The 23,612-nt window shown below is 40.2% G+C and overlaps 1 protein-coding gene across 3 annotated transcripts in view; it reads left to right on the forward strand.

Annotated features, from left to right (window-relative positions):
- Positions 1 to 21,687, forward strand: part of LOC131136014 (TSC22 domain family protein 1-like) — a 29,092-nt gene extending 7,405 nt beyond the window's left edge. Inside the window, exons 1-3 of one of the 3 annotated variants that reach the window (XM_058082473.2) lie at positions 14,811 to 15,156; positions 19,113 to 19,164; positions 20,185 to 21,687. In XM_058082473.2, the coding sequence (XP_057938456.1) occupies positions 15,047 to 15,156; positions 19,113 to 19,164; positions 20,185 to 20,448 (426 nt within the window). In that variant the 5' untranslated portion in view covers positions 14,811 to 15,046 and the 3' untranslated portion in view covers positions 20,449 to 21,687. Of the gene's footprint in view, positions 1 to 14,810; positions 15,157 to 18,350; positions 18,955 to 19,112; positions 19,165 to 20,184 lie in introns of those variants that run through there. The other 2 variants (XM_058082472.2, XM_058082471.2) reach the window with 2 other exon arrangements.
- The last annotated feature ends 1,925 nt before the right edge of the window (positions 21,688 to 23,612 follow it).

A 23,612-nucleotide genomic window follows, 5' to 3' on the forward strand; every position in this document is an offset into this window, starting at 1 on the left:
AAACTAGGTTTGAGCTTCACCAAGCATTAAAAAATTGACATACTATAGAGCAGTAGAAACAGAGATGAAAATGTAGCAAATGGTGAACTATGACACCCCTGTACACATGTAAAACAGTTGTAAATACTTTGATTTGTATTACCTTGATTTTGCACTTTCTCTTGTGTGCTTTTGTTTCTCAAAATGGAATTTTCCCCATGTGGGACTAATAAAGGCAACAAAAATTTGTAACAAGCTGTCAGTTTGACTGCTTTGGTCATTCTAGGTGGTAATGCTCATTTATCTTTTGCGTTTTGAAATTTTAAAGATAAAACAATGTTAGAATAAAATATACACATTTAGGAACAGTCAGGGTCCTATTGGTCATTACGGTATTGTAGCATCTTGACAGACACTGATGCTCTTTTGAACCGCCTGTTTTTACTGCTGTCAACTGCAACAACAAACACTTCTTATATCATGTCAGGATGCATTCACATCGTTACAGTATGCTTGTGTGCTTATGTTGTGATCTGGTGCTGTATACAGTAAACATGGGGGAAACACTGCATTATCTATGAAAGAAGCAACAAATTGAAGAAAAGTAAACGTAACTCCAAACCTGTTGTATGAATCAAGCCTAACCTAGCACACAATATTGAAGGCCTTCTGTTTGCTCATTGTAGAGAAAGCAGTCCCGCTCATAAACATGAAGATCTTCATCTGGCAGGAATGTATTTAGAGCAGCTTCCTGGTGGGGAGGTCTGTGGGCCATTAGTGGTTTCACAATATGCTGTTTAAATATGCTTTTTAAGGAGTAGATGACCCTGCAATCCTTAATCACACCCTTAAGTATGGCATGACTTTAAAAACATGAGGGTCTCCACATTCTGTGTGTGTTTGTGACAGGCCACGTTTGGGTGGGTGGGTGGGGGGGGGGGAGTGTTAATTGTGAATTTGCTCCAGTAATGGCTTATGTTCTTTTTTGAGATGAATGGTGCAATGTTAACCAAGAGACGGTCAAGTCTAAATGTGTAGAAAGGGGTGGTACGAGTATCAAACACTCAATTTTATATTGCGCGACAAAACAAAACAGATGCAGCAGCTACAATGCACTAGGGCTGCAGCTATTGGATATTTTAGTAATATTCAGCCACTAAGCACATCGTTAAACTGATACGTCACAGTCTTCCAATTGCTGTTTAGACACATTTAATTTTCCGTTGTCTTGCCACTTTTTCTAGCCGCTTCAATCTTCCCACGTCTTCAAACACCCACTTCCTTCTTCGTCCTCCGCGTGGGTCACATAGGCATGTTGGTGACGTAAGCGATTATTCGCAACATGGAAAAAAACCCTAGACTACATTTTGTAATCGAGGTATTTGAATTATCCAAATAATTGTTGTAGCCCTACAATGCACGGTACCACAGTAGCTAGCTAACATGGCTGCGGAAGTTAGCCTAGTGCGGTTGCACAGAGGTAGCGGAGTGCAATTTGTGCGTGGCAAGTGTCCCACAGGGCAGCGGCCATCGTTGCGACACCACATTTCATAAACCATTTGCGAAAGAAGCACTGTTTTTACGGTCAGCTGGTGCTAAGAAGAAAACAGCCGTGACAACGAAGGATCGACCGATACATTGGCTGGCCGATATATCGGGCCGATATTTGTCTTCTTTACTTCAATCTGTATCGGCCGATATGTGCGTGGGTTCGCCGATGTATTTTTCTGCTGCATGATTTACAGACAGGCATCCACCGAGCAGTCATCACATCGATGTTAGATAAAACTTAAACTTTAAAACCGTTTAAATGTGTGTTTAAGAAAGCTGAATCCTACTGTGTTCAGTGTTTACATTTCTATAAATATTTGTTTAAACTTGAGACCTGTAATATTTGTTATCATTGTAATTTTTTCATGTCACTTGAGGCAGCAAAAGCAGCATCAGCCACAAATATCGGCCCAAGCAAAATCGGCCATCGGCTAAGGGTGATGGGGAAAAAAAACAGTATCTGCATCAGTCCAAAAAAAAAAAAACATATCGGTCGATCCCTAGTGACAACAGTCATTTAATACACTGCTGTTTTGAAAGAGCAACCAACCTAGACTGCTGTCCCAAACTAAATTTCTCCACAAGTGTGGACAGCTGGAGAGGGACTCATCAACACAGTGTTCATTCATATTTATTTATGGGAGCAGAATATTTGTTGCACAGGTTGAATGTGGTGTTTTTGGCTAGTTTTTCTTTTAGATGTCTGTATTTTTCATTCTCTTCAAAACTGGCAGACTTCTGTATAGTGCAGCAGAGGTGCTAGACACAGCGTGTTTACTTGGCAACAGAGACTCATCACCTCTGTGCAATAAAGTGAATGGAATGCAGAAGTCGCCTTTTTAAAAAATGAGTGAGAATTCGTAGCTGTTTGTCATTGTTGTTTAGAGGCAACCAGCAACGATGCCTTTTGTGCTGTTGTTTGCGGAATGCAGAAGAGGTGTCATGCTGGTAGGATGTTGCCAATTTGTTTAAACTTTTTAAAAGTAAAGCTAATTCAACTGTACTGATTTGGAAGAAATGTGACTTGAAGCGACTTTGGCTATGTTCATACTGAACAGCACAATTCACATCATTCTTCATTTGTATGTCGATATGCAACGCTAATTTAGTCTGAATGGTCATGCTTACTGAGACCTGGATAAAAGTACTCACCGATGTAGGCAAAAGCACTTCTTGTCATCTGAAAAATATTTAAAAGTGTCAGTGAAGAAATGTCCCACCACCGACGTGACAACCACCCACGCCCGGAACAGAGGAGGAGCAGCAAGGTCTCCACAAACCACCATAGCCAAAGTTCTTTACTTACTACATTAATTACTTTCTTCTTTCTGAAGGAAATATTAACTCTCGCTCCACAATATCCTTGAAATTGCCACAAAGGCGCGCCTATGACAGCAGACACTGCAGCAATCTTTATTTCCGTGTGCATACAACGATGCGTGCGTTTTTGCTCATGCAAGTCTCTCACACTATCAAGTCACAAGTTTTTTTTGGTAATAGGAAAAACACATTTGTATTTTAACAAAAATGTGAATGGGGCATAATACTGTAGTAATAATAAAAATCATAATAACAACGTAGCCTAGTATGCTTTCCCCAAATCTCGAAAATGGAGCAGGAGCTAGCCTCCAAGCTGAAGGATCTCTGCTTGTCATTTTGCTTTTGGATTTTACAGGGTTCCACTGCAAAAAAATAATACTGGGAAAGGCTTATTCTCTGAACGGCATCTTAGACCAACATTTAGACCAACTGTAATGTTGTTACAGTTACTGTAGTAACAAACGAGGGTGTGATAATGCAGGCTTGAAGTTTTGGAGATATGCTGGAAAAAGATTTTCCTTGTCATTCCTGCGGGATTTAAAGAAGTTATGAACTTTTCTTTTGAAACTTGACCTGTTGGGCAGCTTGCATTGCCATGCCGTACGAGTGATTTCCCATCTGTTGGCTTTATTGTGCCAAAACGGATTTGCTTTGCAACAGGTGAGTCAAGCATACGCTGACTGTTGTAGTTTCATCAACAAAGGCCTACGACGAAACGCATTCGGCGTAGGAAAAGCTCAGTATATATTCAATACGGGCTGTACTGTTAGAAAAAGTGCACCAGGTTTTGGTGATGTTGTATCAGGCAGTTGAAAAGCGGTATAATCTTGCCCCTGGCATTGCAGGGAGCCAGTGCATACTGGACCTTTTGCTCATTGTGTGGAGATCAGTGTGATCCCCACAATTCACACACAGAGGAAGTGACCCATTCTGACCCAACACAACTTAGTCAGGTCTACTGAAGCCGATTGAGACCATGCGGACACAGCACACGGGACCAGATGGAACCAGACTGAGCAGTGCTGCGCATCGCTGGTCCAGCTCTTGTTAAATCCTCCCATTCTCTTGCTTAGTAAATGTTTTTATTGTGGGTTTAAGTTTGTACTATCCCTTCATTGTGTAGTTTTTGAGAAGTAAATATAGTATTTTATGTTATCTTCCAAAAGAGTGTTGATTGTTTTGAATTTGTTTTTAGAGCTGTGGTCCAGAGTTGCACATGACCGTAGGGATTCTCCAAAAGCAAACAGCATTTATTTGTTTTGACGGAGAACACCCCCACCCCACCCCACACACACACATACGCACACCGTTCTCACCGCACAGGGTGAACTAGAGAACACCAGAAATCAACAAACAAGCGGTGACGTGTTGTGTTAGTGGATGTGTTTGTGATGTCTGGTAAAGCCACCCAGTATCATTGCTGGTAGGATGAACACGGAAATCTATAGTATCGTTTCACTTAAAGTGCAATGGGAATACTAATGACTTCTAATGGAGGATAATGGATAGTATTTTAACCCTTTCATTTAAGAGAAAAACGCTGACCACTCCCACCCTACATGGACATATGACTGGTATAATGTTGTTGCCAATCTAGGTGGTTACAGTGCAATAGCTGTATTATACATTTTAGCTTTAAAAAGATTAGGCTTTTGATTGACACAGTCAGTAATAGGAGAGCGGTTTCTCTCATTCATCCAAACCTTATTAGACTCACAAAGGTAAACATAATCTCTCTTGTTTCCCTGACAGCGTCAATCAAAACAAAGTATTACATAAACTGTCAAATGCCCAAGTGCCTGTTTCAAGCTTGTACTCCTTTGCAAATGGCATACTTTTGGTTTAAATTTTAAATCTTCAGTATGAAAATTATCCAATATCAATTTGACTGTAAAACTGTACAAGAATAACATGAATTGTAACTAAAATGGAACCCACTCTGTATTGTTTATGTCAACCGCCCGTCGATGTCGACCACCCATTCAAGTCCTGGTCCAACATATTTTTGTGAATGCTAAAAGCATTTATTGCCATTGTCGTCAAGACATACAGCAAAATTGCTGCAGCAGCTCTGTTCGGTAATACAAAATATCATAGACAAACTGAGGAACTGTGTAAAAAAACTGCAGTAGGTTCACAAATACTTGGTCATACTCCTTTTGTCGCTGGCGAAACTCATAAGTAAACGTGCCACATGCTAGTTTCGGTTTTAGACTATGGTGACAATTGCGTATTAGCTACTTGGAGGGTGTCGAGATCAACAGGTACTCCTCTTGTGCAGATGTAAATGGCAACTGTACATGGCAAAATGCATATTATATATGTAGATATTAAATGTGAACAAAGAATTGTACCTAGCAATTACACATGAATCAAAAAATACTTAAATATGATTAAATATAATTTTCAATGAACCTGATATTTAACAGTGGAGCGACGACTATACAAGAATGAGTAACATAAAATGGTAATTTATAGACATTGGAGAGCAGTGTTTGTTGTAGTGTGTGACAGCATCAACAAGGAAGGATCTGTAATAGTGGTTGTTCAAACGTTTCAAATGGGCTGTGTCATCAGCTTGTGTTCACATTTGAAAGGTTACATGTCAAGTGTTTGTTGTGAGATGAGGTCAAGATTCGCACCAACTGTATTTAACCTTTCTAGTTCATTACGGTTGACACGGATCAGACATGTTTTTTTGCGCTGCCTATTGGGGTTGACTGCTGGACAGTTAGTTTTAATGCTTGGGACAGTTTTAGCATACAACCAATTTGTACCATGACCGCCGGTGGCGATTGGACCATTAGATTGAACAAATGTTCATCATTCATGAGCTACAAATGTTTCTTGTAGCTGATTTTACAAACATTAATTGTCGAAATACTTCTTTTTTTATTTTTTGTCATTAAAAAGGAATCATTTTATCAATCCAGTCTTGTATACTAAACTGTACAAGCTGTTGCAGCTTTCCGTTTTTTACTCTACTGGGGTCAGGTACATGTGATTTTATCTTTTTTTTTTTGTAATTTTGTTTTTTACATGGATAATACAGTCAAACCTCGTTTTTTCTCCATGCTGTTTTTTGTATGATTGAATATTTGTTTAAAATCTTACATTTATCATTTATACAGGTATACAGTGGTATGAAAAGGTTTGGGTACCCCTGATAATTTTCAATTTTAGGAAAAAAAGAATTTTCCTTTTAGAAATGACTGGTTGTTGGGATCAGCCATTTCCGTTAAATATATCACATAGCAGACAAACACAGTGATAGATGAGAAGTGAAATGAAGTTTATAGGATTTACACAGTGTGCAGTAATTATTTAAGGCAGGTGCCTAAATTTGGGCACCCCAACAGAAAAATGACATCACTGTAAATTCTCCTTTTGCAGAAAGAAATTCCTCTAGCTTCCATTGAGGGTCTAGTTCAGGGGTCGGGAACCTTTTTGGCTAAGAGAGCCATGAAGGCCAGATATTTTAAAATGTGTATCTGTGAGAGCCATATAAATTTTTTTAAACATTGAATGCAATAAAATGTGTGCATTTTTATGTAAGACCAACAGTTTTAGATATAATGGGCTCTAATTGTGTAGACCAGGCACACTACCGCACGCCAATGGGGTGTGGCCAGCACACTTTCGTGAGCAGCGCAGTGTCCAACAATAAATCAAATACTTGTTGCCATTAATACAACTTCTGCTGCTGCATAATTTTGCACCATACTCAGTATATTTCATTCTTTTGGCCATCTTTGCCAGAAGGCTTGGTTCTGCAGCTTTAGCTAGGTGACTATTTGACTAAAGGAGGAAAGTTTATATTTGCATGTTGACATCTCAATGACCGAGGTAGACTACCGCATTACCCAGTAATAATTGAGTTTTGGTGTTTGACCTGGAAAATATCAGGAAAGATGGATATGGTCGGCCGTATTGCAGTAGAAAATAGATGGACGAATTAAAATGCATAAAAAAGTTGTTGATTTTGAATATTATTTTTAACAGTCATTTCTGTGATGTTTACTTTAAAATGTTAGCAAAAATACATTTTTATTGTGGTAAGAAATGCTTGAGAGCCAGATACAGTCATCAAAAGAGCCCTACCTGGTTCCCGAGCCATAGGTTCCCTACCTCTGGTCTAGATTCTAGTTGAAGGTATTTTTAGTGCTAAAAGGTATTCAATCAGGGTGTCCAAATTTAGGCACCTGCCTACTTTTGTTTCAATAAACACTTTCTGTAAATCCTATGAACGTCATTTCACTTCTCGTACATCAGTGTGTTCGTCTGCTATATGATATATATTTCACTGACATTTCTGATCCCAGAAATTTGGAAGGAAGGAAAATCTTGAAAATAATCAGGGGTGCCCAAACTTTTTCATACCACTGCAAGTCATTTTCTTATAATTGCAAGAATCTATATCGGTACATAAAAAAACATTGCCCAAAACTACTTCCAACCACTATGAAATCACACTGGTGTAAATTTGGTTTGTTGTGGGCTGGCAGCATCAGGCTGTTCTAAACACGCTGGCAATGTGCTGAATCATGCCGGGAATTCCTGTGGCCACAACATTGTCCGGTCATATCAGAAATGACACACACAACAGATACGTGTTAGTAACCACCACTCTCATTCCACATCTTCCTCTGTTTTTTTTTTATTTGGTTCAGGTGTCACCTGGAATAACATTGTGCTCATACATGGTGAAGAATTGTAGGTGTTGGTGTTATATTCAAAATGAAGTTTTAAAATTTAGTCTTTCAGATTTTGAAAACTGTCTCAGAAGTTAATGGTTCCCACTTGCCTGGGTTGACTCAGGTTAATGGTGTCTGTTGCAGACATTGCAGACATGGAATAACATTGTGCTCATACATGGTGAAGAATTGTAGGTGTTGGTGTTATATTCAAAATGAAGTTTTAAAATTTAGTCTTTCAGATTTTGAAAACTGTCTCAGAAGTTAATGGTTCCCACTTGCCTGGGTTGACTCAGGTTAATGGTGTCTGTTGCAGACATTCTGGAAAGCGTCTTTCCCTGTAGCTTTTCTTAGTCTTTCAGCTTTGTGTGAGCTAATCCCCTTCACAATGCACTGCCTTGCTGAATAAGGAAATCAACAGCAGAGGGTTGGTTGGAGTTCAAGTCTTCAGTAGTCTAGCAAGCTGCTTCTCTTTATTACATTTAAGTGGGTCTCTCAGACTGGTTTGAATTTGCTTGTCTCTCTCCAAGGAAATATTATGGTTGAGTAGGTATTTCTCATGTTTTTACAAAAACACACGTCACGACCCTTAATGTCAGCCTCCTAGAAGCACACTTGCAGTAACCACCAAAACTGTTTCACCCATGGGCCTCATGCACTTGTAAACAATACACCGCTGCCCCCTGCCGGGGCTGTTGGAACATATCAGTCCTGACATTGATCTGCCAAACCAGCCTTGGTGCTAGGATCATGGTGGTTTGGATGGTTTCAGAACTGGCACAGGATGGTTTTCATAGAATCATACAGGGCTTTTTAAAATTTTATTTGACTAGGGGCACAGTGGTCGCCCTAACTTTTTATTTAAAATTAAATATAAATATATTCATATAAAATGATATGAAGTACAAAAGAAAATTTAGGGTGTTCAGCAAAATCGACTTGAACAGTAAACATTCACATTTCCTCTCATTTTTACTGAATTACTGATAAATACTATTAACTCCAATACCTCTCTCTTTCTTCTTCTTTGGTGTGTCACGATAACACATTTTGCTTGTTGATAATTGTGCTAATAATAATCGACTGATATTTGATAATTTAAGCATGAGTTTATTATTCAAAGATCATTGTGTATCAAATAATAAATACAATATTTGTATTATTTTATTCTGTTACCTTGAAGTAAAAATTTGTCATGCATTTGTATAAGACCACTTCAAAACATGTAGCAAATGAAATTCAGGTTTTTGTGAAATAGTACAAAAATCTGGCAAAAAAAGGGCAAGCCATCCAAAAGTTTTAATAAAAGATCCGCTGTGGCGACTCCATAATCAGGAAAAAAGCCGAAAGAGACAAACAAAACCAGGGGCCCTTGAAATTGTGAAAACAGTGACCCTGGCCAGTACCTCATAAATGAATGGAAAAAAACTACAGTTAATCCAAGTGATCAGTATCAGCTGACCTTACTCATGGATCATCTGTATCAGAATCGGCAGCATAAAACCCTGATTTAAGCATCCCCAGTATATCTATGTGACATACTGCTTTTCTCTAAATTGTCTTGATGACCTCTGCCTGCCTTGGACTTTCAGGCTCGCCTGTGAACAAAGCACTAACCAGGATTTAACAAAAGTTGAATCCAATCCAGTGGTGGTTGTGGATTTTTTGCTATGTTTGACTCCACCTGTCCAAACAGCACTAGCATTCTTAAAAAGTCATGATGTACTAAAATGAAATCTTTATTGGTTTGTGCAGACGCTGTTTTGGTAGCCACGTTTATCGGATGAGGTCAAAGTGTGGGAGAAAGCAAGGAACTGGACTAACATTATCATCTCCACAATTTCCTTATTATTTTTTTATTTATTATTCCTTTTATTTTATGTATTTACCTCCTTCCTTTCGTTTCACATTGGTATTGAATGAATCATGAATCTGTTTTTATTTTGACCACCAGATGGCACTACACACTAGCATCCAGTGCAAACAGCAAAGGGAACACCTTAACTTCACAAAAAAAAACCTCCCGTCTGCTCAATAGACTTTTTGACTTTGGGTTTGCTTATTGTTAGTTAATTCAAATATTTATATTTATTAGGTGATTTGAAGTATAACAGCATTTTTTTCAAATGCTGTTTAAATATATGACTGATTTTTGGTTTGTTGTGTCTTTGCAGTGCTGTAATTTAATTTTTTTGCAAAGTTGAGATGAATGGGCAAGCTGCTGTGAGTGGACATAGTGAGGACTGGCTTTGTGGTGATGTATTTTTGTATTGACCTGACTGCCAAGCCTTGTTGCTTATTTGCTACTAATCCGTGCTTATGATAGCTCTGCTGCCGTCACAGATTTGGGCCCTGGCGGACGAGTCCTATTTAGTTAATCCACTGCTAGCTGCAGGTTTCGAGGCGCACACATGCAGCCAAATCAAACCTGAAACCTGACAAAAGGGAGAAGTTTACCTGCTTTATTCTTAAGTATTGCATTGTTTCTGCTCACCCTGCAGCAAAGGGGATTGTTACCTTGATTAGCAATCACATACTTCACCAAATGCTTGCACACAGTATGAAATGTCCTATACACAATGGATTTAAGTAAGGGCGGTCCACTGTGTAATTTTCTTGCTAAGCTAATATTCTTGCTGTGGTTGCAAAACTACATGGACATGACATGTGTGTGTACCTACTGCTGTGTCTGTCATACAAATTAAAAACCATCTCTCTCATTGTACAGAATTAGGCCTGAATAGATCAAATGCTGTTGAGCTGACCTATGTGATGCTGAGAAATCATCTTCTGGTTCCTGCACTTTTACATTATTCTGTCCAGTCGGCACATGGAGTGCTGTGTGTTCTTTGGCTGCTAATCCCTCTAATGCCAGTTTTCACTCCACATTACTCAAAAGTAGTGCTCACACGCTATTACGTAATGTGGATTTTGTGCGTGTGCGTGTTCAAGTGTCTTGATGCCAGGATTCTCAACACAGATAGCTGCGAGCAAATACAAGTGGCCAACCTGCACTAATCTCTCAACTTGTGCCTCCGCAGTTTAATTTCCCCACTTTTAATTAATTTGTAATTACCTAAATTCATGGTCGTCATTGTTGAGTTGCTTGTTTGAAACTGAGATAATGTGAATGATGCGGTGATAGCTCAAGGCATTTTCAGCTCTAGTTCTCTCTAGCTGAAAGTCCCTTCCTTCTCTATCACCCGTCGCCTAGTACGTAATGCAAACTAATGCCTTGCTGTCGTCAGCCCAAACGCTACCATAGAAGCCATCTCTCTTAGTGGCTAAAGTGGCCACTCATCATTCTGATCCACCTCTATGACTGGCTCACTCAGTTGCTCTGTCATTCTCCATATTCAGGCCGGGACTATGGAAAACCACTGCCAGGGCTTACTGGTAAAGTCTGTGCACACTCTAAACTATAAAACTACACTCCAGCCAAAAGCCTTTACAATTCAACAATTCAATAGGCCTCTTTTTTTCATTGCTGGGACATGCCAGGCCTCTTTTTTTCCCAATTTTCGGAGATTGCATTTTCATAGAAACAGATGCTAATGCAAAAAAAAATGCTAACAACAAAGCAATATACTTGTGTATGATTTAACCTTTCATAACATTAGTATAGCTAGCTCGTGTGGGAGATGACCATTGGCATCACAATTTCTGACATGACACAAATCTGATCATGTTCGTAAGGCTGTTGTGGAACTTCCAACCTCTAAGCCCTACAAAACTTCAGGCCCGGCCCACTTCAAACTTCAGTTGGGTCACTTAGAATTTAAAGTGTCTAACTGCCTGGTTCGTGCCTCTGCGTTGAGGTGACAGCGTACGCTACGCAGGCTTGTTCCTCTTCCCCCTCCAAATGATGCTGCATAACTTGACCTCTTTCAAAGACCCAGACTGTAATGGCTGTGATTTTGTCTGTGCATCCAACTCATTCAGAGGGCATGCAGCCCACCTTCATGGACCCTTAGCAATAAATTTGTTCCGGTTCCAGTAACACTCTTTATCTTTATTTATTTGCATTGTTACTTAAGCTAAATAGTCAGTAGTACACAACTTTACCCATTATGTTTTTAAATCAAAATAGATGAACCACACACTATTTACAGTGAAGAAAATAAGTATTTGAACACCCTGCTATTTTGCTATTTCTCCCACTTAGAAATCATGGAGGGGTCTGAAATTTTCATCGTAGGTGCATGTCCAGTGTGAGAGAGATAAACTAAAAAGAAAAATCCAGAAATCACAATGCATGATTTTTTAACAATTTATTTGTGTGATACAGCTGCTAATAAGTATTTGAACACCTGAGAAAATGAATGTTAATATTTGGTACAGTAGCCTTTGTTTGCTATTACAGAGGTCAAACGTTTCCTGTAGTTTTTCACCAGGTTTGCACACACTGCAGGAGGGATCTTGGCCCACTCCTCCACACAGATCTTCTCTAGATCAGTCAGGTTTCTGGGCTGTCGCTGAGAAACACGGAGTTTGAGCTCCCTCCAAAGATTTTCGATTGGGTTCAGGTCTGGAGACTGGCTGGGCCATGCTAGAACCTTGATATGCTTCTTACGGAGCCACTCCTTGGTTTTCCTGGCTGTGTGCTTCGGGTCGTTGTCGTGTTGGAAGACCCAGCCACGACCCATCTTCAATGCTCTGACAGAGGGAAGGAGGTTGTTCCCCAAAATCTCACAATACACGGCCCCAGTCATCCTCTCTTTAATGCAGTGCACTCGTCCTGTCCCATGTGCAGAAAAACACCCCCAAAGCATGATGCTACCACCCCCATGCTTCACAGTAGGGATGGTGTTCTTCGGATTGTACTCTTCATTCTTCTTCCTCCAAACACGCTTATTGGAATTATGACCAAAAAGTTCTATTTTGGTCTCATCTGACCATAAAACTTTCTCCCATGACTCCTCTGTATCATCCAAATGGTCATATGCAAACTTAAGACGGGCCTTGACATGTGCTGGTTTAAGCAGGGGAACCTTTCGTGCCATGCATGATTTCACATCATGACGTCTTAGTGTATTACCTACAGTAACCTTGGAAACGGTGGTCCCAGCTCTTTTCAGGTCATTGACCAAGTCCTGTCGTGTAGTTCTGGGCTGATTCCTCACCTTTCTTAGAATCATTGAGACCCCACGAGGTGATATCTTGCATGGGGCTCCACTCCGATTGAGATTGACCGTCATGTTTAGCTTCTTCCATTTTCTAATGATAGCTCCAACAGTGGACCTTTTTTCACCAAGCTGCTTGGTAATTGCTCCGTAGCCCTTTCCAGCCTTGTGGAGGTGTACAATTTTGTCTCTGGTGTCTTTGGACAGCTCTTTGGTCTTCGCCATGTTACAAGTTAAAGTCTTACTGATTGTATGGGGTGGACAGGTGTCTTTATGCAGCTAACGACCTCAAACAGGTGCATCTGATTCAGGATGATACATGGAGTGCAGGTGGACTTCTAATGGGCAGACTAACAGGTCTTTCAGGGTCAGAATTCTAGATGATACACAGGTGTTCAAATACTTATTTGCAGCTGTATCACACAAATAAATTGTTAAAAAATCATGCATTGTGATTTCTGGATTTTTCTTTTTAGTTTATCTCTCTCACAGTGGACATGCACCTACGATGAAAATTTCAGACCCCTCCATGATTTCTAAGTGGGAGAAATAGCAAAATAGCAGGGTGTTCAAATACTTATTTTCTTCACTGTATATGTAAGATGTATTTTTACGATTACAGTGGAGCCTCAGCACCCACCCCATTGTACAAGCCACTAACTTTTTGTTAAACTTAAGATTACAGCTGTGCGGCTAATTTATGACCAGGTTCTAATGTTGTGACATGTCATTCACCTCACTACTACTAATTGCCGATTGTGAGTCAGCTAGGAAACGGTAGCAATCACAAGAAATCAGAACTCTGAACGAGCTTGTCAACCCAATCCATGATTCAGGGTGTCATCTTACAAAGAATGCTAATATCATCACACAGCAATTTAACACCCAAAAGGTGGCTAGGAAATACACTAAAACAAACAAACTATTTTAACATTTTGCAGTAATGCATTTAATTCAAGCAAAGCTTTTTATTGGTGCCTGCCAGGGCGTTACAATTATGTTAGCCTCCCTCTGGGCTCCTCTGGTGGACAGAAGCAGCTTTGCAGCACCTCGGTCATCTATCCATTTTATATGCTGCTTGAAAAGCTTTGCCTGGACGAAACGCATTATGGGAAAACTTTAACAGTTAATTTTTTTAATTTTAAACTTGTACCTGTATTTGTATATTTCCTATCTAGGTGTGTCAAGTTCAATTGTGATGAGTTTAGCACTCTTAAGATAGACTGGCATACTACTTTTCAAAAGATCAAACACCTTTTGTGAAAGTGTACTCCTGTAATAGAAATTTACTCTGCCTTTTCAAAAGCATAAGAATTGAGACTAGACAGTCATCGGAACCAGAATCGTTCAAAGTATTCAATGAATGCCCAACCCTGGAGTCCCCTAGTGTTTTGCCAGAGAAATACTTATGCGCTCAGGCCCGATGCAGAACTTCAAAACTTAACCTAACCCTCTCACCTTAACTGTAAGTCGTAGAAGAGTATTTTTTCTATCATGATTCCTTTTCCATCTGGATACTAATCCAAAGTGCAGCAACCAGAAAAAACAGTTTAATTGACAGCCTGCGCTTGGGGCATATGGATTTTTTGCATCAATATTCAAGTTGGAAGTACAAAGGCGAGAAGGTATTCGAAGAGCTTGCTAAGTTAAAGTTACTGTCTGGCCCCCGCCATAGTCATGTGATGCTGATTCACCCTGACACATGAAGTCTGTTAGGATAAGAAAAATCCCCAACATTGTGCTCTTCCCATTCTTGTTGTTTCTTGGCCGCCTGTCTCTAAGCCTTCTGTGGATTTGTGAGTGCATGTTTGGTTTTCTCTCCGGGAAAGGTTCGAACCATCTTAAGGCAGCTTTTCAATGAGAAATGACAAGATAATTCCCTGATGCATACGCTCCCTGCGGGGTTGACCATTTTCCTACAGCAACAAGGAACTATAAATCTATATGTCTATTTTGTTGCATAGATTCTCCAATTCTTAATTGATGATGGCAAGTTTTTACTGTACACTCAGGTCGGGGGAGGAGGCTTGCCGTGTAGGAGCAGGGAAATCATTGGGCCACATGCTAATCTTTGTTGATAGTTTATGTAACCTGCCGTGTCACATGATCACACGTCACTAGCCACCCAGCTTCTGTCTGGTAATTCACCCGTAGCCATTCAAACACAAATAGATGACGGAGGGAAATGGGGAGGACACATATAGGCATTCATATCAACCTGGTTTTGGACTTTCTAGCCACTATGCAGTTGTTACCACCAGTAGATCTATAGGGAGCTTGCTTGGATCCTTCCACCAAATTTTAGAAGGATTTTTAGGCAACGGTAAACAAAGAGGGTCGGGACGCTCTTTTCTGCTTTTTTGGGGGCGGGGGTTCTAAATGTTCCTTCAGACCGAAGACCCCATGAGAGTGCGCGGGGTCCGCGTGCAGGGCCATGACGAGATGGCAATGAAGCTTTTGTTCTGGGAGCTGGAGCAGCATCTCAAAAGGTAAAAATAAAGACGGCAAATCCCTAGGGAATTGGTTCACTGTAGCGCTGCGTGGACCAATCGCCACCAGAGCCGCACACAAAAGCCTTCTAGGCAGCATTGTGTGCGGCTCTCTCTGAACTTTCTATTCACTCATTCATGGTTTGAACGGTTGTACGGACAAGGAAGCATGCTGTCACATACATGCTGCTGTAAATTGGTGCGAGTGGACCTAGGTTCAATATCTGTATCTGAACATCTTTAACGCTGTGAATAATTCAACATCGCAGCATCCTTGTTTCCTTGTCACCGTGAGGCTGGCTATATTTAGCTTTTTTTGGTGCTGCCGTCATGTTAGTCCATCTGGTCTCACATGAAACACAGGGAATTCAGTTAGTCATATCTCCCCTTCATGATGGTCATCTGACTCTTGCAATGGAAACAAACATGATCAGTTTGTGCTGGATTTGCATACTACACACATTTACTAACAATTTTGGGAAGGCTATAACTTATTTTTAGGCAACACTGTTTGAATACAGTAAATTTGTGGTGGATACATCTTCTGTAATATCAGCATCTATGCACATGTGTCTGGAAAGCATATTTTATCATTAGATACTATGTCTTGTAGCACCACAATGCTCCATTTATTGTATATAACAACATTTCTTAACATACAGTACATTGCACCATAGGTCATTGGGCTACTGCAAAGCAATTGTAGATTGCCATATTTAGAATAAATTCCACTTTTATCTCAGTAAAAACTCAATGTCTCAAGTTGACACTGTCCACACTGAAGGATTTGTGTCAATATTAGTTCTTAATAGAGTTGCAACGACTTATTGATGGTTAATCAATTACCCAATTAATGGACAACTATTTTGGTCATTGATTAATCATTTTTTTAAATAAATATGTAAATATTGTGAAATAGTTTTTAATTTCTTGAGTCAACCATAAAAGGAGACCTATTATCTTTGTGTTTTAGCCAAAACAAGATATTCACTGATTAGCTTTGACTTTGGAAAACAGTGATGGGTATTTTTGCCTCTTTTCTGATATGCTGCAGATCCAACCAATAACTGCTTGATATTCATTTGGTCCAACCTATTTTTCCATTAATTAAAACAACAACCTTCAGATTAATCGTCTACGAAAATTATTAAAATTAGGATTTTAACTATTTGACAAACATTACGATTTGTTTTTATTATTTAACATTATTTTAACAGAATATCCAAGCAGCGACCTGGTGTTGGTGCACTTATTTGCTCTATCAGTTCAAATCTTCTGTTTCTGGTTAAGAGGCAGAATACCTACTGTCTGGCAGTGATATGTTTTTTTTTTTCGTCCTCGTGAGCTCAACTTGCGCAGTCTATTTAGGTTTATACACTATAATTGGCTTACTACATCTCGCGACCATTCAAAAGAGAAAAAAAACAAAACAGAGCGGAAGAGATCAGTGTCTTAGAGACTGCTGTAAGCTGTTTATCTTCAGTGTTTTCTTGGAATCGGAGCTTGGGGGAAGTGTACATCAAAATGAACAACCGGGAACTAAATTTAAGTATCTGTCAATGGCACGGCATACCGGTATTTTGTCCTCAATTGACCATACCAGCAGTACCGCCCGGCAACAATAGGTTTGTTGGCTTGAGTGCCAAATCTTAATTAGAAATTAGTTGCTCACCTGTAAATGAAACCTGTGCTGTCGATCATACCAGTCAGCTGTACTGGTAACATATCATCCCTGACAATTACGGGGTTCTGTTTTATTGTTGTTACTGTATAACTATAATTACTGTAATTACTCAAACTGTGTTTGAGCAACCGATTCAGCGAAGTAACTTTTAATCATTTGTCAACCAGCCATATCCACACACAAATCCGATGGTCGTGGATGTTAATCTGTTTCAGAAGGCTGAAGTTATTGGCACGCATCAAGGATGAGAAAACATCTAATGCGATTGCTGAATGTACTTAAATCTGGTTAGGAACTGTCAGGACAGTGAGGAAACTTTGCACAGTGATCCGCATCCTGTCAAGTCGCAATCCAGGAGCCTGCCATGAAATGAATGCAACTCTGGACAGAAATAAATGTCCTTTCCTGTAGTGCACATGTACTGTGTATATATAATAACAATACTTCTAGCTGGGTTTTCTTGCATGTGGAATTAACATGAGGGTATTAACAGATAAAGGAATGGCTGCATGTGACTTTTGTGGACACGATGTGGAGAACATTGTCAGAGAAAAGTCAATTACTTGTGTTTCCAGAACAAAGGAGTCTCTCCTTGTGGTGGCGTTTTTCCATTTGCTCTTTGGTGTATTTGCTTTTCCTTCAGACATTTGAACGTTTGTCATTGTTACTGTTGTTAATCACTGCTTTAGTGACCCAACATTAAGAATTACAGTCAGAACCTCAGTCAGTGTCATTAATCATCCGAAGTGTCTTACTCATACCAGAATGTATTAGCCAAATAAAGTTTTGGACGTAAACTGAAAAATAAGGCTCTACTGTACAAAGTTCCTGAGGAAGTAGTAGCTTCATACTCACCATATTCACTTCATAATAAATAATCTGACAACCAATTTTGTATCTATGAATGAATGATAGTGATTTGACAAAGTTTGGCTTGGAGCGTTGGGTATAATTGAACATGAATGTAAATTGTTGGTCACCTGTCTTGAGACTGCTTTTGTACAGTACATATGCTCTATGGACATGGTACACGCCATTAAGGGAGTTGTTTTATTTGGGCTGAACAGAAATGTACGATAATTTGCATGCATATTAATTCCCAAGTGTGACATATAGACAATTTTGTACAATTTATTTTAAACCACTAGTGTAATGGTGCAAGCTGGTGGCAGTGTGCTATATTTTTTGGTTGACAAATGTAGGCTTAAGCCACTTGCTACAACTTTATTTTTATTTTATATAGCCCCTAATTTAAATCTTCCCTAATCTCCTCACTATAATAATGCACTACCGTGCAAGGCCACTTGGGGGCAGCCAATGCCCATTATTAGGTGTCTAACTACCATCCTCAGAGCTTTGCACTGTACGATTGAATTTGTTGTCCTAATGCGCTAATTATTTTTCCCTTAATATGTTCGCTGTCTTCTAAAACGACATTTGACTTAATTGTAGGCCATCCCCAGGAACCAGTAAACTGGCATACCGTGTATACATAAAAATAGTAAATGTGTACACCATAACATGCTGTTAACTCTTTACATTAACAGTATGTTATGGTGTACACATTCGTGTCGTCAATTATTATTACTGGGACAAGAAAACGCCTCTCCTCTGATTTTTTCTTTCTTTGTCATCCGGTTCTTCCCGGTTTCATCCACCTCCTCTAGTGCTGCTGGAATATTCTATGCAAAACATATCAGCTGAGCGGCAGGTGGGGGCGTTTCTGAATAAATTATGTAAATTAACACAGTCTCGGCCAATCAGGAGCCATAGCCGCTTGCTACGTCACAGTAGACATCATGCGGGCATATTCTGAGCTGCGGACATTGCTGCTGAGCGGAGATGAGCTGACCTTGAGTTGTTGGTGTGTCGCTGCGGTAGATACACCAGCGTCGTGGGCCTAAGACCCGAGGACTTTTTGCGGATGTGTCTCGGGGAGCTGGTCGCGCGGCGGCCGCGTCGGGCCTCTTTTGTCCGCCGCTTGTGAACAATATGAATACGCCTTGCTACACCGTGGCGATGGATTTAGGCGTCTGCCAGCTCCGAAATGTCTCCATCTCCTTCTTGTCGTCCTTGTTGAGCGCGGACAGCTCGCACGTCAAGCTCGATAGCAGGTGAACATTGTTAGCTTTTAGCGGCAGTCCAGTCACCTGCCGCCGACGTGGATGCTAACAGCGGAGGGGAAAATGGCCCTTCATGGGACAGACATGCTAATAATATGTGGTTGGACCTGAGTGTGTTATATTCACGTCCTTTTGTTTTCTTTTTACAGCTCGTCGGGAGCCAGTGTTGTGGCCATCGACAACAAGATTGAGCAGGCAATGGTGAGTTTCAGTCTTTTTCATATTCCAGCACACTCACACAGATGTAGCTTATTTGTAGGTGTTGTTTTTCACTACTTTCTTACACTAAGATAGCGTCAACTAAAAAAAAGGAAGCTAAAGGTACGTGTAAAAAGGATTTGTCCTTGCTATGAACTCCTCAAAGCTTGTCCATGTGAATCGAAGCAACATAGAGGTACATACAGTTAGATATTACGCAATATTAAAGTGTACATGTTTGTATTAGACATTCTTGCCCCAAACGCCAGCAGAGTTGTATTTCCATTGCTCTCAGATCTGTTGCTAGGCAAGCTAAAATACACACACGGTGGCTAAAAATACCCAGCGCTCTGATTGGTTGAATTTTGACTATGGGCAGGGCGATGACGTAGGCCCTCAGTTTGGAATATTCTCGTTCAGTTACGCTCTTGCTTTTGACCATTTTATACAAGTTCGTTTCTTTTGAATGTAAGTTTAAAGTGATTTATTCTTTCCTGGTTTTATGTATACTTTACCCTGCACAATATATTGTTACGGGAATTTTGCGCAGAGTTGGACTATTTAGAATAACCTCTCATTTTGCCTTTAACTTGAATGTGTAAAATGAACATCTTAAAGGCTGTTTCATAGTAATTTAGATGTAGTTTACAATTACCATTAGTGTGAGGTTTTTGTGGGTTTACAACTTTGGGGTGGCGTCTTGACTTACATAATGAATACTAAAGCCTTAAATAACCCACAAAGTCAAAGTAAAGACACCTAATTGAATTAATGCGATTGGTGTTTCCTTCCACAACGTAAAGACAGCAATGACATGCTATTGTGTAAACAGGGTAACTAAAAGATATTTGCTTTAATTAAAGGGCTGTGTATATACATTTGTTTTCATATGGAATGTGTCCTTATATGACCTATGTAGGGTAAACACAGGTTTTGAGGAATGTGATGATGAGTTCCGCTGTCTAAAATGTGGGTCAGACCCAGCTGAAGTTGTGACGGTAGGCCATACTTTGTCTGCATCAGGACCTGGTGAAGAGCCACCTGATGTACGCCGTGCGCGAGGAGGTGGAAGTTCTGAAGGAGCAGATCAAGGAGCTGATTGAGCGCAACTCCCAGCTGGAGCAGGAGAACACACTGCTCAAGACGCTGGCCAGCCCGGAGCAGATGGCACAGTTCCAGGCTCAGGTTCAGACCACATCCCCGCCGGCCGCCCCAACAGCCGCCACCCCGGGCCCGGCATGCACCATCGCTCAGCCCGGCTCGCACACCTCGGGCCCCTCTGCATAGCCTGGTGCGTACAGACTGACTGAACGCTGCTTCTGCAAAAGCATACAAGCAGGAGTTTTTGCTGTTCATCCAAGAATTTGCACATATTTATCCCTCAGAAGGATGCATCCAGCGGGACATGTGCACAAGGCGACAATCCAGTGATGCTATTGAGGGAGGGGAGTTAGGTGGAATTCATTGAACATTTGCCAAAAAAAAACAACACTTGGACATATCAGCTAGAATGTCTTATCATGAAGCAAAACAGCGCAAAAAAAAAAAAACAAAAACCACACAGATGCTTAAAAGATCACAGTGCCTGTGTCTGGATTTTAGGCGATGTCAATTTTACTGAAGAGGTAGGAGGAAGAATGATGGGAAGACTTTTTGTTCTTTTTTTTGTTTTGTTTTCTGTAAATAAGTGTCTCTCACGCCTAGCAGCTAATGTTACAAGCGGAGAGGGTTGAAAGAAAAAGGCCTTCCCAGAGTGACAAAGAATGTGAGCAAATATCGTGACCAAGTCCCCATCTGGAATGGGGTGGGGGTGGGGGGGGTGCAGGCAAGCTATTCTAAATAACAGCAGCATGGATGATGTTACTTCAACTGGGTTTTGGTGGAACAGACGACAAATGGGTTTTCTTACTAAGAGGATGTTACTATATTTTCAGTATTTCTTTTCAAAGCTCATCATTGCTGTTGCTTGGAGTTGAAACGTGGTGATGCAGGAGGCGGCATTTTCTCGACTCAGAAATTGGGCAGAAGATGATGTACATTTTTGTATAGTGTAAGTAATGTGTAAGATAGTAATGCGGGAAGAGAAACAACAGATCTGTGTCTTGCTCACGCAGCCTGAGCAGCAACATTCTCGCCTTGCCCAGACTGTTGTCTATTTTTAATGCTGTATTTTCAGGATGGGCTATTTAAACTGACAAGGTTGGCTAGAACCTCCACTGCGACATCAACTTACTGTAAAAGCATTTTCTCTCTCTTCTTTCTGAGGTATTGCACTTTTTTTTATTATTTAGAGTTTTTTTTGACAGTGAATTCTTTCTGGATGAACAATATATGAATTTCTCAACATTAGAAGAAACAAGCTTCTGGAGATGTTTTTCCCCCCCATTTACATTCTGTGTATCAGTTGTATGCTCATGTTCTGTGCATGTTTCTGCAAGACTGGATGAGAAGTTGTAACAACATACCACAATTGCACTTGAAAGCTGCACTTCACAACTTTCATTAAAATGCTAAAGGTAAGAAGAACCGCCTGGTCTTTTTGCTTCTGTGTGGTGGGCGGCTGGGGGTGGCTCAACTCGATGTACGCTGAGCGTGAAATGTGAGATTCTCTTCAGAGTAACACCCAGATGCTACAGATTTGAAGTGAGTTGTAACACACAAGTCTGTAACATACTGTTTCATACTGTATGTTAGATTAATTGGTAACTCTAAAATGTCCGTACGGTTGAATCATGAGCTGGGATAGTCTCAAGCGTAACTCCATGACCTAATGAGGACAAACGGCAAAGAAAATGGATGGAAAGTAGTTTGTTTGTCCTTGTACTGTTATCATTCTGTGGAATTGGTTGCTCAAACAAAGCACAGCACCTTGTTGTGTTGGAACTTTTTTTTTTTTTAGTTTTGGATGAAAATGTTTGCCAAAATTTTCCTGTTTCTCTGACACGTCTTCATTATTGTACAGTATTGTGCATAACAAACCACCGTGGTTTGTATGCCCTGTACTGTATCTTTCCACACCTTACTTGTTGGTGTTCGGCTTTTGCTATAATTTTTCCCAGTTTTAGAACACTGTCTCGCTTATTGTACAAAATTGCACGTAATAAGCCTGTCAGTTTGCCCTGTACTGTATATACTGTAATTTTGAAGAATAGAGTGCCCAAACAAAGCATCGTATGCATTGCTGGCTTGCTGTCTGTACTTAAAAAATGTGGTTTTCAATGAAAAATGGGCGGCATGGCGGTCGAGTGGTTAGCGCATAGACCTCACACCTTGGAGACCAGGGTTCAATTCCACCGTCGGCCATCTCCGTGTGGAGATTGCATGTTCTCCGGATACTCCGGTTTCCTCCCACATTCCAAAAACATGCTAATGCTAACAGGTTAATTGGTGACTCCAAATTGTCCATAGGTATGAATGTGAGTGTGAATGGTTGTTTGTCTATAGCTGCCCTGTGATTGGCTGGCGACCAGTCCAGGGTGTACCCCGCCTCTCGCCCGAAGACAGCTGGGATAGGCTCCAGCGACCCTTGTGAGGAAAAAGCGGTAGTGGATGAATGAATGAATGAAAAATGGCCCAAAGTTTTTCTGTTGGTTTCAGGGATTTGAGTAGCCTAACAAAGTGCCCTACACTTCGGAGACTTGCAGCCCTTGCACTTTTTATTCAAATCAAAAAATGTACCATACTGTTGGTTTTTGTATACTGTCTCGGTTATCATACAATATTTTAGCAGGTAACAGACTAGTCCGTTTGCCCAGTACTGCATCATTCCGTAGAGTCGAATGCCCAAACAAAGTACCCTATCGTTGATGATTCACTGTCCTTGTACATTTTATTTGGTTTTCGCCAAAATGTTGCTCTGGTTTATGTACACTGTCTCAGTTATCGTACAAAATTGCAAGTGACAGACTTGTGCGTTTACCCTATACTGCATCATTCCATGAAAGTGAGTGCCCAAACATAGAATCCCACATATTGCTGACTTGTCAATGCATTTTTAATTTATTTTGGACAAATATTTTTCCCAAAACATTGCCCTGGCTTTTGTACACTGTCTTGGTTATCGTACTATATTGCTAAGTTGTAACAAAGTAGTTTTTCCTTGTACTGTATCATTCCACAGAATCGAGCACCCAAACAAGCTGTCCATGTATTTCTTTTGTAATTGTATTATTTAGTTTATTATATATTATTTAGTTTAAGAAAAAAGAACACAAAGTGCGAAGATGGTGCTGCGCTTCCTACGGTATTCGGCAACAAGAATCTTCAGTAGAGGTATTCATTTCATTCATTTATCTGCATGCGAACTATAATCATTGGATTTATGTCATCTGTGGGAAAAATTGTTTTGGTTTTCATATCTTTTTTTTTTTCGTTGGTACATTCGAGATTACATTAATAACGAAAACCAAACCTGATCCTACCCCCAAGCTGGCCCCTTCATTATTCATTCA

This window comes from Doryrhamphus excisus, linkage group LG12, assembly GCF_037039965.1.
Source record: "Doryrhamphus excisus strain RoL-2023G ecotype Guam linkage group LG12, RoL_Dexc_Guam_v1.1, whole genome shotgun sequence".
Lineage (NCBI taxonomy): Eukaryota > Metazoa > Chordata > Actinopteri > Syngnathiformes > Syngnathidae > Doryrhamphus > Doryrhamphus excisus.